The sequence below is a fragment of the Ruditapes philippinarum genome, unplaced genomic scaffold, assembly GCF_026571515.1.
Source record: "Ruditapes philippinarum isolate M1 unplaced genomic scaffold, ASM2657151v2 ctg23544_1_1_1_1, whole genome shotgun sequence".
In the NCBI taxonomy this organism is placed as follows: domain Eukaryota; kingdom Metazoa; phylum Mollusca; class Bivalvia; order Venerida; family Veneridae; genus Ruditapes; species Ruditapes philippinarum.
Genome location: NW_026857278.1, coordinates 5001 through 21079, shown reverse-complemented (window position 1 = coordinate 21079; position 16079 = coordinate 5001). Strand labels below are relative to the sequence as shown.

General features: G+C 31.4%; 1 protein-coding gene across 1 annotated transcript in view; it reads right to left on the bottom strand.

The window, feature by feature from the left end:
* Positions 1-5298: 5298 nt before the first annotated feature.
* Positions 5299-16079, bottom strand: part of LOC132749255 (dopamine beta-hydroxylase-like) — a gene marked incomplete at its 5' end in the record, with an annotated part of 14688 nt that continues 3907 nt past the window's right edge. Inside the window, 8 exon segments of the mRNA XM_060738975.1 lie at positions 5299-5903; positions 6688-6841; positions 7133-7260; positions 8138-8197; positions 9320-9502; positions 11251-11417; positions 12442-12544; positions 14310-14489. Of these exon segments, the coding sequence (XP_060594958.1) occupies positions 5814-5903; positions 6688-6841; positions 7133-7260; positions 8138-8197; positions 9320-9502; positions 11251-11417; positions 12442-12544; positions 14310-14489 (1065 nt within the window).

Here is a 16079-nt window from a genome sequence, read left to right as displayed (position 1 = left end):
GGTCAATTTTATTTTATTTATGTATGTATTTTTCATTTTCTAATTGATCACTTTTTCATTTATTTTTGTGGTTATTTTTAATTCATTGGGTTTTCTTTATACTTTTTGATTTTTGTATTTGATACTGCTTGAGCTAAAAGCTAAATTTATTCAAGCGTAATTTTTGCTGTACACGCAGAGTTGCGTGTTGTTGTTCTTTTTAATTTTTTTATTTCATTTCTTTTTTTCGTTTTCAAAGAAAATGTCAAGTTTGACTTATGACTTATATGCTATGCCTTAATCATTTTCTGAATGGCAATGCAGATAAGCAATGACACTTTGTGGTTAAATCGTGTAATTTCATTATATTCTTAAAAAGTTTCTCAGGAGATTGAATTTAAAAGAAGTAAGATTTTCTAAAGTCTATGAAACAAGATAAAATGTTTATTGAGAAGTCATTCATAATGTTTGTCTTACGGCCTAAAACTTATGGCACAATTAGGCTATTATGCATTAAAATTGACATTATCAATGAAGAAAAATTATAATAAAATAAAAGTAAACATATATATCTTACACTATTTACAAAATGTTTGCCATTGTATCATTTAGTAGCCAAAAATTGTTAACGATGTAGGAGCCTACACATTTGTTTCGGCATAATAGTTCAGTTCTATATGTAGGATGTGGGTCGCGTGCCCCGTAGGCGCTCCTTTTTAATGTCTTTTGTCGTTCATCTTGTTATCATGTGGTATAAAATTCTCCAATTTTTTTTTTGCCGCAAAGTTTGTTAATTTAATCATACTTTTTTCAAGTTAAGTGTTATAATTGTAATTACTTTTTCCATTGAAACTGCAATTTACGGACACGTTATTCTACGCACAATATACAATTTATCGTGTCCTAAGATTCTTTTTTTAAGCATTATCTACATTTCTTAATCGACAAGATTTGAGAGAAGTCGTTGGGTATGATTGCTTGATAAGGTGGTCAACAAATCAAGATTAAATTATTCAAGCGTGACTCATCATAACATCATTGACTTTTCATTGTATGAGTCAGCTGTATATAATTTGTACAGCATTATTCGAACAAGTGCATTATAACAGTAAGTCAAATTGTACTTGTATTTCTTCTGTTTTGACTCATTGATGTTTTCTGTAAATTTCATAAAAAGTAACCGGTGCCAACCGTACAGTAACGATATTTCGAACATTCCGTCAATATTAATGTAAAAATATATAATAGTTACTTAAGTTCCAGTGTACTCACAGGGTTGAAAGGGAATACATCTGTCCTATATTTACATTTTGTTTCATTTGAATTTAAAAATTTGCTTTTTTTAAAAAATGTCTTTTAACCCTTCCCTTAACCAATATGTTTTTTGTTTGCAGGTTTGAAAATGCCCAAACATTTGAATTGACCGCCTTGTTAAAAACTTTTTTTTCCAAAAAAAAATTTCAATTTTAATAAAGGAAATTGAACGAATTTTTAATTTTTGAAAATTTTTAGTAGTAAATAAGAAAACTTTGAAAAATACGATTAAACCCCTTTTTCTGGTTTGGATTTTTTTTTTTTTGAAAAAAAAACAACCACGGGGTTTTTTTTTGTGCCGAAATTAAAAAAATAGACAGAATTTTAACTAAAATTTTTAAAGTGCCCCAAAAAATTTCCCCGTGCATTTTTACACGTTTTTAGAATTAGAATCTGAATGTGCCCAAGACTGTTCTTCCAAAGAACACGGTGTTAAAAATGCAAGCCAAACATGTAACGAACCATTTGGTAATTCCAATCAAGACAAACCCAAATTTTCATGTGTTTTGTTTTGTAATTAGGTAATTGTTTAACGAAATGGTGTTATCACAGCCACCGCTCGATCTAATGCTATATGCACTAATGTTGCCCAGTACACCGTTTGACATGTCCGTATAATTGTTATTCTAACAGCATGTACGTAGTTGCTTGAAGATGCGATAATTGCAAGCTGACTGGTCCATATGCTAACAGAAATGATGAAGTCGCTGGTAAGAAAGCTGATGTGTGTATACCTAATTTTGGCTGGAATACGTTTGCACTGATACAATGACCACAGAGTTACAGCTTGAAATGCGCTGATAATGAAGTAAACGAAGGAAAGAGAAGACCAAATAATTGTGACATACATCGTCAGCTCTTTGAAACTTGTGTCAGTTGTGTTAAAGCAGTAACAATTTTTCGTTTATTTCCATCAAACTTTGGTCACTGGCGATAATTGGAAATCGGCGAGATGTCCAAAGGGTTTTCAAAGCTGTTCCTGTCTTCTTATTTGTTTTAATTACTATGTCATTTTTTTCATCTGATACTTTCAGAAATTTTCTAATTCTCTCATAATGTTGAATTATTTTTTGATAATGTTCAAGTGTTTATATATTTCGTAAATCAGTTATTTCCGAATGCCTTCGGTTGCTGAAAACTGTTTTCTCAAAGATCAGACATAGACATTATCTGGAAAAGTGTCTCAGTTATTTTCAACGAGTTATCATTTTTAGCTTTTGCTTAGTTGTTTTACTTGACTTTAAAATTTTATCAGTTCTTTACATTCTCTAATTTTAGCACATCTTTTTTATCTGTCAACAAACTTCACCGGTAAGTTTCGAAATAAAATTGTACATTTGTGTTGTTATAAAACAACCAACTCAAAAATATATAGATTACGTTATATTGAAATTTCAAGTTCTGCTTATAAAGGTATCCAAATATTTGCCAGTTGCATATTCCTTTTCTCTAACTCAAAACATCTGTATCTGTGCATATCAAACACATTTATCCTAGATAACAAAATACTTTTTCATGTCTCTGCGATACTTCCTTTGAATTCCAATAGAATATGAGCAAGGCAGAAAACGTCAAATATGGACAAAACCTGTAAAATCATGTTGAGCCAAAATGCGGCTCGTCGAATCAGAAGATTGAATACAAACGATGTTTGCCTTATTTAGAATATTCTAAACATTGAGTTTTAGTGTTATACTTTTAAAGACGGCTGATTTTAGAATCAATTTGTACTTTACAGAAAGAAAGAAACTGTGTTGTATTATAAATATGGTTGCCTGCAATCATGATAATCCTTATATACCAAATTGTGTTAGCTGTTTGGTTTCCTGCTGTGCTCATTGCCGGTGGTAATGTATTAGGGGGATGCGTTCATTGAATGCGGTCATTTCCTTGTTGATTTTCTTTTTCATATTTTACAATAATAATTTATACTCGGTTTCTAAACATGTGAAACAAACTCAATAACAAGCAGGTCTATATTGTGTACAGAAATCATATTTCGTTCATTTTGCTATACATGTTATGGAAAAAATGAGATATTCATTTTTTTTTTAAATTCGTTTCGCTAGGTTTGGACAAGGGTACGAGTCTATTAATGAAAGATCATACAAAGCCTTTATCAATTCTTGTTTGGCTGATGAGTAATTGATACATAGATATAAGCATTAAGCAAACAATAGCAAACAATAGAAAAATCCTGGCTGAAGCTTTTTTTTTAAATACATATGTATTGAAAATGCAGAAGCTACGTCATGTTTTGACAAGATTCAATTTATTCTTGTGTATACTTTATACGTTTACTGAATGAATACTGTTACACGCTCTTGTTGTACATCCCTGTACTATATGAAACCGACATTTAATTTTTTATTCGCTAAAATATTTCTGTGCCAGTCATGTCGAGTAGATTTAATATAAACCATTTCACTGAAGAGTTGGTCTAGTGGTTACAATGTCTACCTCTTAACTTCAGGGTCGTGAATTTCCGTTTGAAAAAACTATTGTTTTTCGTATTAATAAGGCTGGTTTATTTAAAGGAAAGGTTTTTAAAGGCAAAAAAGAAAGTACATGGTTTTATGTCGAAAATGGGAAAAATTTATCGGGCGAGCAAGAAAATGTATCTTAGCGAGCCTTAGCGAGCCGAGATTCACTTTCGCAGCGAACCGGAAAAAGCAAAACCTTCTCCATCCCGACAGCAACCATGTTTTTGAGTTATCCTGCTTTTAATCATGTTTTTGGAATAATTAAATGGTTTTGACATTCTTCTTTTTCCCCAATAAAATAGCATCTATATGTAGTTTTGTTTGATGGCAACCATGTTACGTCATCATATGTATCCGGCAAGGCATTATCGAGCTGATGATAAAGACAGTAGCAGAATAAAACATTGTCTCCTGTATAGATTCTATCAAAATGTTTCCGCGATATTCGCGCACTTTTATTGTTGTTAAAAACATGTTTGACTTATGTGATCGATAAAAAGCCTACTCGACGCAAATCCGCAGTACATTGGCTTCGTTTAAGGTGTATGATTTCCAGTGATTTCATTGTGCATGCAATTTTGACTGCTAAAGTATTAAGACTATTTCCCAAAATTTAAGCCGAAATATGTATGTTTGTGTCTCAATTAGATATTTTGATTGACATGTTTTTCTACAAAAGTGATTTTTCTCAGGACATGTGGAGCAATTATGTAGACTTTCAATTATTTCAGTATATTTTAACTATTGAAAAAGGTATGTCAAATTTGTAAAAGATAGATCCAATAAATGTTCAAATTCAATTTCTCGCGAAAGAATAATGAAATAAGCATAACCTTAAACCAGCATTTATAAAGATGTTAGTTTATTTTAAGGATGAGAAATACGACTTATCTGTTCATTCCAGAAAGATATACATTGTAATGAAATATTGACCCACTGTTCACTGTTTCACTGTCTCGTTATTTCTAAGAAATTCACAGAAGCATGCTGGTAATTGGATCAAATATAAAAATTTAATTGAATAACTTTGATTTATAAACTTAAACACCCTAATCAAGATATGTATGATCTAGATAATCATTAAAAAAAGAACCACCTCAGAGAACCGCTGGAATAATTCTAATTTGTCTCGCACCATTTGATGTAAATCAATAGATTTTACAAAGCAACGATAACTTGAGACAAAATGTAAAATACAAGGGAATGTAAAGAAGGACCCTTCCCTAAAGGATACGAGTAGTAGATAAAATGTATTTGAGTGCGACAAAAAACGTGTTGCAGCACAACGCATTGTGAAAACAATTATGAAATTGTTATAATTGTAAACGTGTTTTAAATGAAAAAGACTTGAAATACATCCAATTATAACAAAGTTAAATTTTGAAATAACAATTTGTATACTGAAAAGCTAAAGTTTCGATGTCTATAAACAAGTAGAGGGAAACTTGAAAATATAGTTTGCTCAACTTTGATATCAGAAAATATTGATAATTGACATAATTTCTTTGTAAATATGAAATAAACATGCTTTGCCTTCACACAAAGTTGATATGTCAAAACTATTAAGAACTATTAAAATATTCAGTGAGAATTTCATAGGCTTTAATAAATTTCTTCGATGAAAATATTTTACTAAATGTTTGGCATAGTATATCTTTAATCAAGTTTAGTTTTCAAATTGATAATACAATATCAATTTTATTGTAAAACAATATCATTTTTTCATGAATGATTTCCATCATGTGTGTGCAATTGAATTTCAAATACGATTTATAAAAGGAAAGTGTTCCTGTTTCTATAACTGTAATAAAACTTTCAATGGAATAAAAAAACAACTGTTTTTCATTGGAGACGGGATGAGACAAGGAGAGTCGTTCTTCCACTGTTTTTTTTTGTATAGATCAAAGCTTTACAAGCTCATGTATAGAAGATACATGCTGTCTTAACAATTAAAGTTTTTCTTTTATTGTTGTTGTTGTTTGTTATTATTGTTGATGATGCTGTTGTTGCGGTTGTTGTTGTTGTCAGTTTTGTTGCTTAGAGGGTTTGTTTGTATCCTTTGCAGTGTCTTGTAGGCAATACCAGTGTTTGGTGTATTTTTGTCGATTGTACATCTTCCCATGCTCCCTGTTGAATAAAATAATATTTAGCATATTCGAGGAAATAAATTCTTCTCTTCAACAAAACAAACAAACCAATCCCTGAAACATTAACTTGACTTTTTAAACAAACAGATAAAACAAGAACAACGGAAATATTTTCTGTTAATGTGTACTTATTTAGTCTAGTTTTACATGAAAAAATGTTTAGATTATCCTTATATCTATATAATTTTGAACAATGTTATAGAGTTTGAAGACCTTTCAAACCGCTAAAATAATTTAACAAGAGATTAGCCTTTTAGTATTATAAGCCTTGTTTTAGAATCTATCTAAATGTTAAGTAGATGTCATACCTTTAAATGCATGTATCGTTATATTTGAAACAGAAAACATATAAAAGATCAAATGAGCATGGCAAATATATTTTTGCCCATTTATTATAAATTTCATTTAACTATTTACGAGTATTGATATAATTGATAAAAACTATTTTTGTAGACAACTAGTGTATGCGCGTGGAAACTACATATAATGATAACATCCGAGTAAATAACGCTTCCGACTAGTATAGTTATAGGATTGCTGACCCCGTGGGTTCAAATCCGTTCAGTGAAAAATGGTTGTTTCGTTGTACAAGAAACGTCACGCTTGCATCCAGATGTATCCTATTTTAGTAGGCTTAAGCTTCCATCACAACCGAACACAACCGAACAAAAAAAGGTCATATAATAAACATAACACTGCTTAAGTTATAGTAATGAGATCATTTTGTTGACGTCATTCTGTAGCTTCATAAGGATACAGTTTACCGGAAATCTGTTTCCATCAGACTGATTGCACTGCATTGATATTGGTGACGTCATATACATTGTCTTTAGCAAGAGCGTTGTTAGTGGTGTCCATCTAATGGACTGGTAATTAGCTCTATCTCCCTTGGCAGGAGAGGTTTTGTCAAAATCCCAACTAGAAGAAAAATATGCATTCTTTAAATGTAATGTAATTTTCGGCATGTCTGGGATAATGGTAAAGTTATTAAATTTTCATTAATTTAAGTTTAATAGATTTACAAACAGCCAATAAAAAGTTAACAATCAATTTTCTTCTCATTGACATTGGTCTATTGGGCTTCAATATAAGTTATAAAATAACTATTAGTCGTTCAATAAAACAGTTATTTCTCGTTGCACTTTTTTTGTTCATCTCACATGTTTGACTGTTCTTGCTTTCCATATTATCAAAAAATATAGTATTTACTTGTTCATAAAGGAAAAAAACTCCTTCAAAGCTCGTGTAGAAACAGAGCTTTTGCACACTTCAAGGTTGGTAGATGGGTAATAGTGCACATAATTAACGCACATTTCATCTGTTATAGCGAAACCACCCTGAAATATGGAAGACAAAACACGTACAAATGGTCATTACTAATTTCCTACTCTTTATATCAGAAAACAAAAAGATATAAGTATTGCAAAGTCATTCAATCATCAAAGTATCATCGAAATGAAAAGGACAAAATATTGATTCTTCAAGTATGGTTTTAAGTCGTATCTTAAGTGTACGTTGAATTTGAGGCTAGAAAAAAGATTCTCCTTCCCTTAAAAACATATGAAACCCATACTATCCTTCCCCCAAAAAGTTCAACATCCCCACTTTACCATCCCTTTGTATTGATATTAACATATTTCAATCTGACTGAGGAACTAACTTAAATCTTCTTTACTCATTTCTTGCATGTAGATCTGACTGCCACCGTCATTCTTTCGCTTTCATTGTGATCCGGATTTTTCGAGAAAGCTTTTATAGTCATGCAATCAATCCGTCCTTTAAACATAGGCATTAGGACAGGCATCAAAATATCGTTGTAAATGGACGTAAAACAAATTGTTGTTTTTGATAGAAACAAATGTTTGAAGTAATTTGAAACAAATTAATTGGAAAAAAATTGACTCCCTTCTTTATGGACAAGATGGTTTTGCCAGATTATCTTCAGGTTATATGGACAACGTACGAAATCGTGAAAATTACTTACTCAATTTTGCTTTTCTAACTGTTAAAATTAGATACCGCATCGCTTTCAAAATTGTGAAAGGTCGCCAATGATTTGCTGTTTGAAAGGTAACGAGAAGGTGACAACCTAATGCGCAGTGTTAGTAAGAAATTGATTTTAATCAGATTGAACAATGTGTTTCTTTATTTTGATATGTAGGTCATTACATTTTTTTCATTTCTTCCTTTTGTTTATTATAAAGGTAAATTTACTATAGTAGCATTTTCTCTATCCGTTGTTCTGTCTTCACATGTTGTTATAAGAGCATCGCCCTGAAGAGGATTAACAATAATTATTAGTGTATAAGGCTAAAGCTGATTAATTGTAATTGGTAAAATGGATTCAAAATGACACTAAAGGTTCTGAGCTGAAAAAATATATGCTGCATTACAGCAGTTAGAGCTTGCGCGAAAAGAAAATACGCCAACCTACTGGCAACTTTATTTCACAGTCAATATCATATGGCGACGTTCCAGCTTTCTGTCAGATGACGACCTCAGGTTCTATCGTGCATTATTTCAGGCACAAACGGGCACTTGAGTAGAACCATCGACGTTCCGTAGGCTAGCTGGATAGCTTCCTCACATGAAAGAATCCAAAGTCCTTGTCGGGATTCGAACCCACAGCGGTGAGGGGCAGGTGGTTTGAAGTCAATGACCTTAACCACTCGGCCACGAACGCCCCAACCAACTTGAAATAGCACAATAATTGGTTAGAGAATGATTAAATCTTTTATCTAATATAAGTAATTTGCATACAAATTCAGAGACAATCTTTGCTATATGAAGTGGCGGAGATGTGACATGAGCACTGTTTTATTTACTTCTCATAAATATATATGTAGTTGAAACGATATAGCTCTGAGCCACCGGAGTTATAACTCTCATCACTTTGCATAGCTCATATTTTTTCTCTTTAAACTATTAGCTTTTGATTTTGAACGTAACTTATAACCCACAACAAAGGACATATTTATCCATATAAAATCCAAATTCACTTAACGGAAATCATTCAGGCAACATAATATCATTTAGAAGGAAATATGATGATAAAAATCCTCATTATCATCATCATCATCATCATTATCATTAACATAACAATGATAATGATAATTGTACTGATGATGATAATACAAACAACAGAACACATGTACTCAAGTTTAGTTTTGGCTTCTAATTTAACAATAACAAACAAAACGATAACAATGATTTTAAAATTAGGACATGTAAACAAAATTTTGAAAATCATTTTTTGTAAATTAAATTTGAAAATATATTATGTAATAATATATCAGATATTTCACTTATTTCTCCGACTGACGCTCGTTCTAACCATAGTGGTGTTATTCAAATATAAGCTCAGCATTTCTCAGACTTTGAGTGTTAAAAACTTACAGGCAAAATTTTCACAGGAGTCGAAAGTCTCCGGATTTCCTGAAAATGTGGACTATAATGATTGTCTCGATTTAATTCCGGAAGTTCGACGCCATTACGCACGTGTTTTGTGTAAACGCGGCGTCCCGTCAAATGGGTATGCAGCTGAGATGCATAGATGAAAATGCCTTCTGGCGGCAACCCCTGAAGAAAATCACAAATAATGTTACAAAATTTGCTCAAAATTAGGAACATACTTATCTTATCTAATTAATTTGTATATACTAAGCTTGCTAATTGTTTACGAAACAAGATTTGCATTAACATATACACGCTAAAACTTAATTAAGTTTATCAACGCTAGTAGCTAATCAACGTGTATTTTGGAAAGTGTGCACGTGCAATTACTAATTAGTAACACCCATAAAAGTTGAATGGATTTTCCTCGAATAAATTGCAAAAAACACTTTAACATAGGAATCAATTTCCTTTGCTCTTTCCTACTTTATTTGAAGTTCCTCTTATCTATTCCAAGCTGAATTAGTCAAATTATCCGTGCACATTTTTAAAGGCACATTATCTCCCAGAAATGAATAATTTCCTTACTTCTTTAGAAAGGTCAAATACATGTTCAATAATGTTTTAATGATATATTCAGAGTTTTTTAGTTGTTGCAGAAAGAAGCACTGAACACGCTAATGTGTTATATAGTAAGACTTATATACAACATATTAAATTATTATAATTACACCGTTTGCCAAAGAGAAAAAGAGCAAAAAATAGTTTATCTCATATTTGTTTGTTTGTTTTTGTTTCTTTTGGGTTTTACGTCTCACCGACACAGTACATGTCATTTGGCGACGTGCCAGCTTAACTGGTGGAGGAAGAGCTCAGGTGCCTTCCGTGCATTATTTCAGGCACGAACAGGTACCTGAGAAGAACCATCGACGTTCCATAAGCTAGCTGTATTGCTTCATCACATGAAAGAATCCAAAGTGTCTGACGGGATTCGAATCCACAGCGGTGAGGGGCAAGTGTTTTGAAGTCAACGACCTTAACCACTCCAAACCACTATTATCTTAATATATAGTCAATGTATAAATAATTGGAAACCTTAACAATGAAAAATTAATTAGAATTTCTGAAGCTTAATTGGTTTTTAAAAATCTATCATCAGCCTAACGTGTTAAGTATTTTCGGTAACACTCAGAAATAGTGCTTTCTATGTAGAGTTATATATATTTGATTATAAGACAATTCATGCAGTAGCAATAAAGATATTGACTAAATTATTATCAAAATTGAAATTAATGTTTGTACATAGTCCAAAGGTTACATGGACTCCCAACCATCTTAGTTATAACATGAGCTATTTTTAACAACGACGATCACATGTTAATGATACAATTACAGCATATAAGTTCAAGAGTGACAAAAGATTTGAGGAGAAATTAAAAGAGCTTGTTTATGCACTAAACAGTAAGTTCAAATGTATGCCAATTCCTGTTATATTGTTAGAAACATTTACTAAGTAACTTACAGTTTGGATTGACAAGACATTTAAAGAATTATCTGTGACTGAGGTTTTACATCCTCAAATTTAATGAATCAAAGAATGCAAGCTATCTATTTGAAACATAAAACATGTGTACCTTTGTGTACAAAAATAGAAGAAAATCTAGTTAGTCGTGGATTGTAATCGATTATGTTTAATCTGACAGACTTGAAAATATCTACTCTCTTAAGAAAGGTTACACAGCGTTGACAGTTCTTTATAAATTCTCGTTCGAGCATGAAAGAATGATCAGAGGGACACCTGAAGTCTTTCTTAACAATTAAAGCGGAAAAGTTTTCCATATGACCATAAAAGTACCAGCGTAATGTACAGCAAATACAGGAAACAGTTTCAAATTTGTCTTCTTAGAAACATTAAAACTAAATCAATGCTTTACCTTTTTCGTACATTCCGCGATACAATAGCCGGTCAAAGAGAAGTTGTCTTGCCTTGGGGGAATAGCCATCTTATTTGTGTATTCTAAACCTAGCTCCATAATTCCGGCGTCATAATGACGTAACGACGACGTCACATAGAAACGAATACCTGAAGCGTCTATCATGCCTAGAAATAACATTAATTTTATGATTCAAAGCAAACCTTTGCATGCATTGAAATTAATAAGCTATTAAATACAAGTATTTTCTAGTAAAAATTTCGATACTGAGTAATTGGTTTAAACATAGTTTATTCTTATAATCAACAATATTTACACAATACATTTGGGATAGGGCAGAAAGCTATGAAAGCTCTTGAGTGTCCTGTCCCAGTTTAAACAATTTACATATATAAATTACATACCATTATCATGCACGAAATTCATTTAGTTGAAAATATATCAAAGACATTTTCAAAAAAGAGGTATTTTGCAATTAATAAATACTAAACTAAATGGCCATAAGGAAAAATGCAAAAGCAAAATGAAACAAAATGGAGGTAAAAAATAAGTTATTATATGACATAGATTAATTTAGTCAAAAACCGCCGTTTATTTTCACCAAGGAATGTGAAATCGAAAAGACAACTGCGTTAAAATGGAGACAAATGATTGAAAAAAAATCTTTATTGATGGCTATAAAGTACAATTATGCAATTACGCAAAAAAACTACCAGCTAATATTGACAAAAATGAGAAGAAAAGAAGAAATGGATGAACAATAATAGAGCAGTATGAGTAAACAAAGATGCAATGATTTAGTAGCTATCAAGTATGTTTAGATGTAACAAGCGTAAATAAGACTTGGGGTACGCGCTAAAAGCTCTTCGTTTCTCGGGTGTATTTAATAGTCGTAAAAATAGATACATTAGACTCGTAAGATAAAGAAGTAATACCAGTAAGAATGACATTTATAGAAGGATTACAAAATTGGGAAATAGCCGTTATAAGTTAAATATATGATCATATATTCATGCGTTCGTATATAACTGCGACGTGATCTGTATACTGGTATATCAAGAGATTATCAGGTTTTGTCAATATTTTTTTTAATTTTGACATGTCTGTATGCTTGGATGCTCTAGCTTATTGGCCTAACAGTCAGATCTATGTATAAAATTTTATAATTAAAATTATATATGATGTTCTCACCTGCTACTTTATCTGGATTGTTATAATGAACCTCCAATAGCACATATCGTGAAAAATCAGCGCCACCTAGCGGAAACCCCGCTTCCTCGGGTAATACCATTGCCTATTGAGGTATCAAAAATAATGTTTTTCCTATAGTTTGCGTGAAATATCATTCTGTGAATATTATTGAATTCACATTTTCTTACAATGCAAACCAGTACCCAACAGTATGTGGATGTATTATTAAATGTAAACTGTCATTTAAATAATATCTATACTGGGCATAGAACAAAATTATGAATTATTGCATTTTGGCAAGTTTAACAATATGAAAAAATCAGATCGATATGAAAATATGACATAGGTAAAATCTACAATGAAGCTAACTGAACAAAAAATAATAATAAGGATTGCTTCCCAGCACAAGAATGTTTGAAGTTAAATGTGAATATTTTACAACGAGTATCAAAATGGCATATACAGAAAGGTTTACGTCTAATTATATGAAATGCTTAAACTAAACAAATTGTATTTTCTACGAAAAACGTCAATATCTTTACATTATTATTGGTGTTACATAAAATATTTTGCATATAACAGGGGGTCGAACGTTAAGCTGTACAATGCTTTTTAAGCGAGGTGAAATGGTGCGATACGGAATAATGGCGGGGTAGGTGACAAATAATGTGGATAAGAACAGGTTTGCTTGAAATATTTGTTGAATGTTGCAATTTTTGTTTGAATAACATAGTGCATACGGAGTGGAAGATATATTTCTATATAATGGTCAAAATTGAAGAATCTAGAAAGTGTTTGCGGTATTTGCTACTTCAAAAGTAACCGTCTTTCTGGCATTTTTATAAAATAATACAATAACAGACATAATGGAACATATATTTGAATAGTTATGTCAACAACATGTTAACCATAAATGACAAGACAAAAAACACCAAACTTTTTAACTAGTTTGCATATATCTACAATATTCCGTATTTCCTATTGTACGCATGATACCTTACCGCACTAATACCATTCGTACACATAGATATTTTGAACACAATGCGTAAATATAGATTTTAGCACCGTAGTTTTTGCTTTGCAGCTCAATTATGAGTAATTTAATCAGTTGTTAGTAGAAATAGCGACTAAGATTCACGATATTAGCTTTAATCTTATGACTTTGTCACGGACACAAAAAACAGTTACTGCCCAATTAAAAATCAAAAAACTTTTTTATCTTTGTACCAAAATTTTTGATTTTTGAAAAAACATGTAATCAAACCCCCCAAACATCACAGAAAAATTTCAATTTTTTTTAGACAATGACGTTACATTTTTATAAAATATACTCACTCATCTGACATGTGTTTACAGTCTAAAATCCGCAATTATTCCGTATCGCACCATTTCACCTCACTCGCACCGCCATACGTTCGATGTTCATAAAGGTCTACATTAATGTATACATTAACCGAGAAGAACAAATGTTTACATGCAAGCACGCGCCCTTGTTGTAAGGGTTTTTTTTAATATGCATGACGTCCTGTTGATTGCAATGACGGCCCCGGTACTAGCATTATCAAAACAAAAATGGCATTGCACTCGTGCGTGAAAAATATATATGTATGTTTAATTATATATTTTAATACGCAGAACAAATAAGAAAACTTCAAATAACCTAATCAGATGTATACTGGTATGCAAGAAATTGACTAGGTCCAATACATCTTTTATGACACTAACATCTGCAAAAGTCCTCGAACTAACTTAATGTCCCGATTTTCGGGCTCGAGCTTTTAATGCGTCACCTTGTTTTTGCAGATGTTAATGCACGAACAAAAAAAATAATGTAATGACCCTTTTATAAGGTTAACAATTGTACAAACCGTCGCTCCCATTGCCCATGCACCGATTACTTTCCTGCACGCCTCGAGCTCTGGGGGTTTCCCCTCAGCTAGGCCAGGCCCATTGAAAAATCGTATAATTTCATTGGCTTTTACTTCGCAGTGAAACACCTCCATGTGGTGCACAAGATTTTCATGTCCAGACTGTATCACGCCTTCATACTGGTGGGAAAAATAAAAATTCTTAAAATTGTTTCTGTGTAATAAACATTTTACGAAATCTGGTATTTCATTAATTCAGTCTATTAGAAGTGAGACAATCCTGGCATGTCATTATGTTCATATTTATACTAGTTATCCTCCATTACAATTCATGTGCCTTCTCTTGAAATTGTGCCATGAATTTATTTCCATCCAAAAATTATTAACCCATCCTTTCCCTCCTGGAATATTTCCTTCTGCTTTTGTTGTGCTTTCCTATTTCTAAATTCAGCTTTATTTAAGATGGATGTCATCAATAGTGTACAATCGAAACGCCATAGCTGTATTTCATAATGTGTACTTACAATTTTGAAACAAGTGCCTAAAGACTTGAATTAAGTAAAGCTATTAATGATAAATATGTTTTCTATCTCTTTATCACATTCTGACTTTTTTTACGAGATCAGTATAAGTTTTATAGTATTGATATAATAGTGGTTATTATGACACAGTAATACATGGTTTCAAGTCCATTTACATTAAATATAACACTATATTGTACTTTTTCTTTAACATAATATTTTGCTTAAACAGAAGTTTCTCTTTATAGAGCTGTATGCATTTTAAATTTTTATTGGCATATCTGAGCCTCTATTCAAAGGAATAGTCTGGGGAGGTTTCCTCCGTGCAAGCCAACGCATTCTACCGTTCTTTACGTAGGCAGTTAGTATTCCTCAGACGAATATACGATCGAACCTGTTAGAGTAATTGTTCTGTTTTGAAATGTCCTGGACATTGAATGACAGTTTAGACCATGATATGCTTTATGAATGTATATCCTTTTGTTCTGATATAAAAACTCAGGGCAGTATCTCTCATTTCAAAATATAACTTTAAGTTATTTTTATTATTCTCCGCCGAGGCGGCGGTGAACATAGAAATAGTCTCCGTTCGTCCTTCCGTCGCATATATTTTTGTCAGGAGCATATCTAAAAAAGTAGTTGAGGTATCAATTTGAAATTTCATAGGTGGATAGATCATATTGAGGAGGAGAGCACTGCACAAGAATGATAACTCTACCTTGTATAATTTTTCAATTATTGCCCTTTCTTAATTTTCAAACTTAATTTTTGTCCAGAGCATAACTCAAAAAGCCTTTGAGATATTTACATGAAACTTCATATGTGGATATTTATTTCATAATAAAAAATCAAAAGAATAATGCTGCAATACAGTTTAAGATGGCGGAAATAAGTTGTGTATTGAACTGTGTCACTCACTGATAAATAATCAAATATTACTGCGCGCTTTACAATTAGAAAGGGTGAAAGGGTTTTCATAAGCAAGTTTTATTTATTTATTAATTTATTTTATTTTATTTATTTATTTATTTATTTATTTATTTATTTATTTATTTATTTATTTATTTATTTATTTATTTATTTTATTTATTTATTCATTTATTTATTTATTTTATTTATTTATTCATTGATTCATTTATTTATTTATTTATTTATTTATTTATTTATTTATTTATTTATTTATTTATTTATAATTCTTTTTGTAAAATTAAACAAAAAGTTAATGTTTTCGGGGTTTTTTTTCACTCTT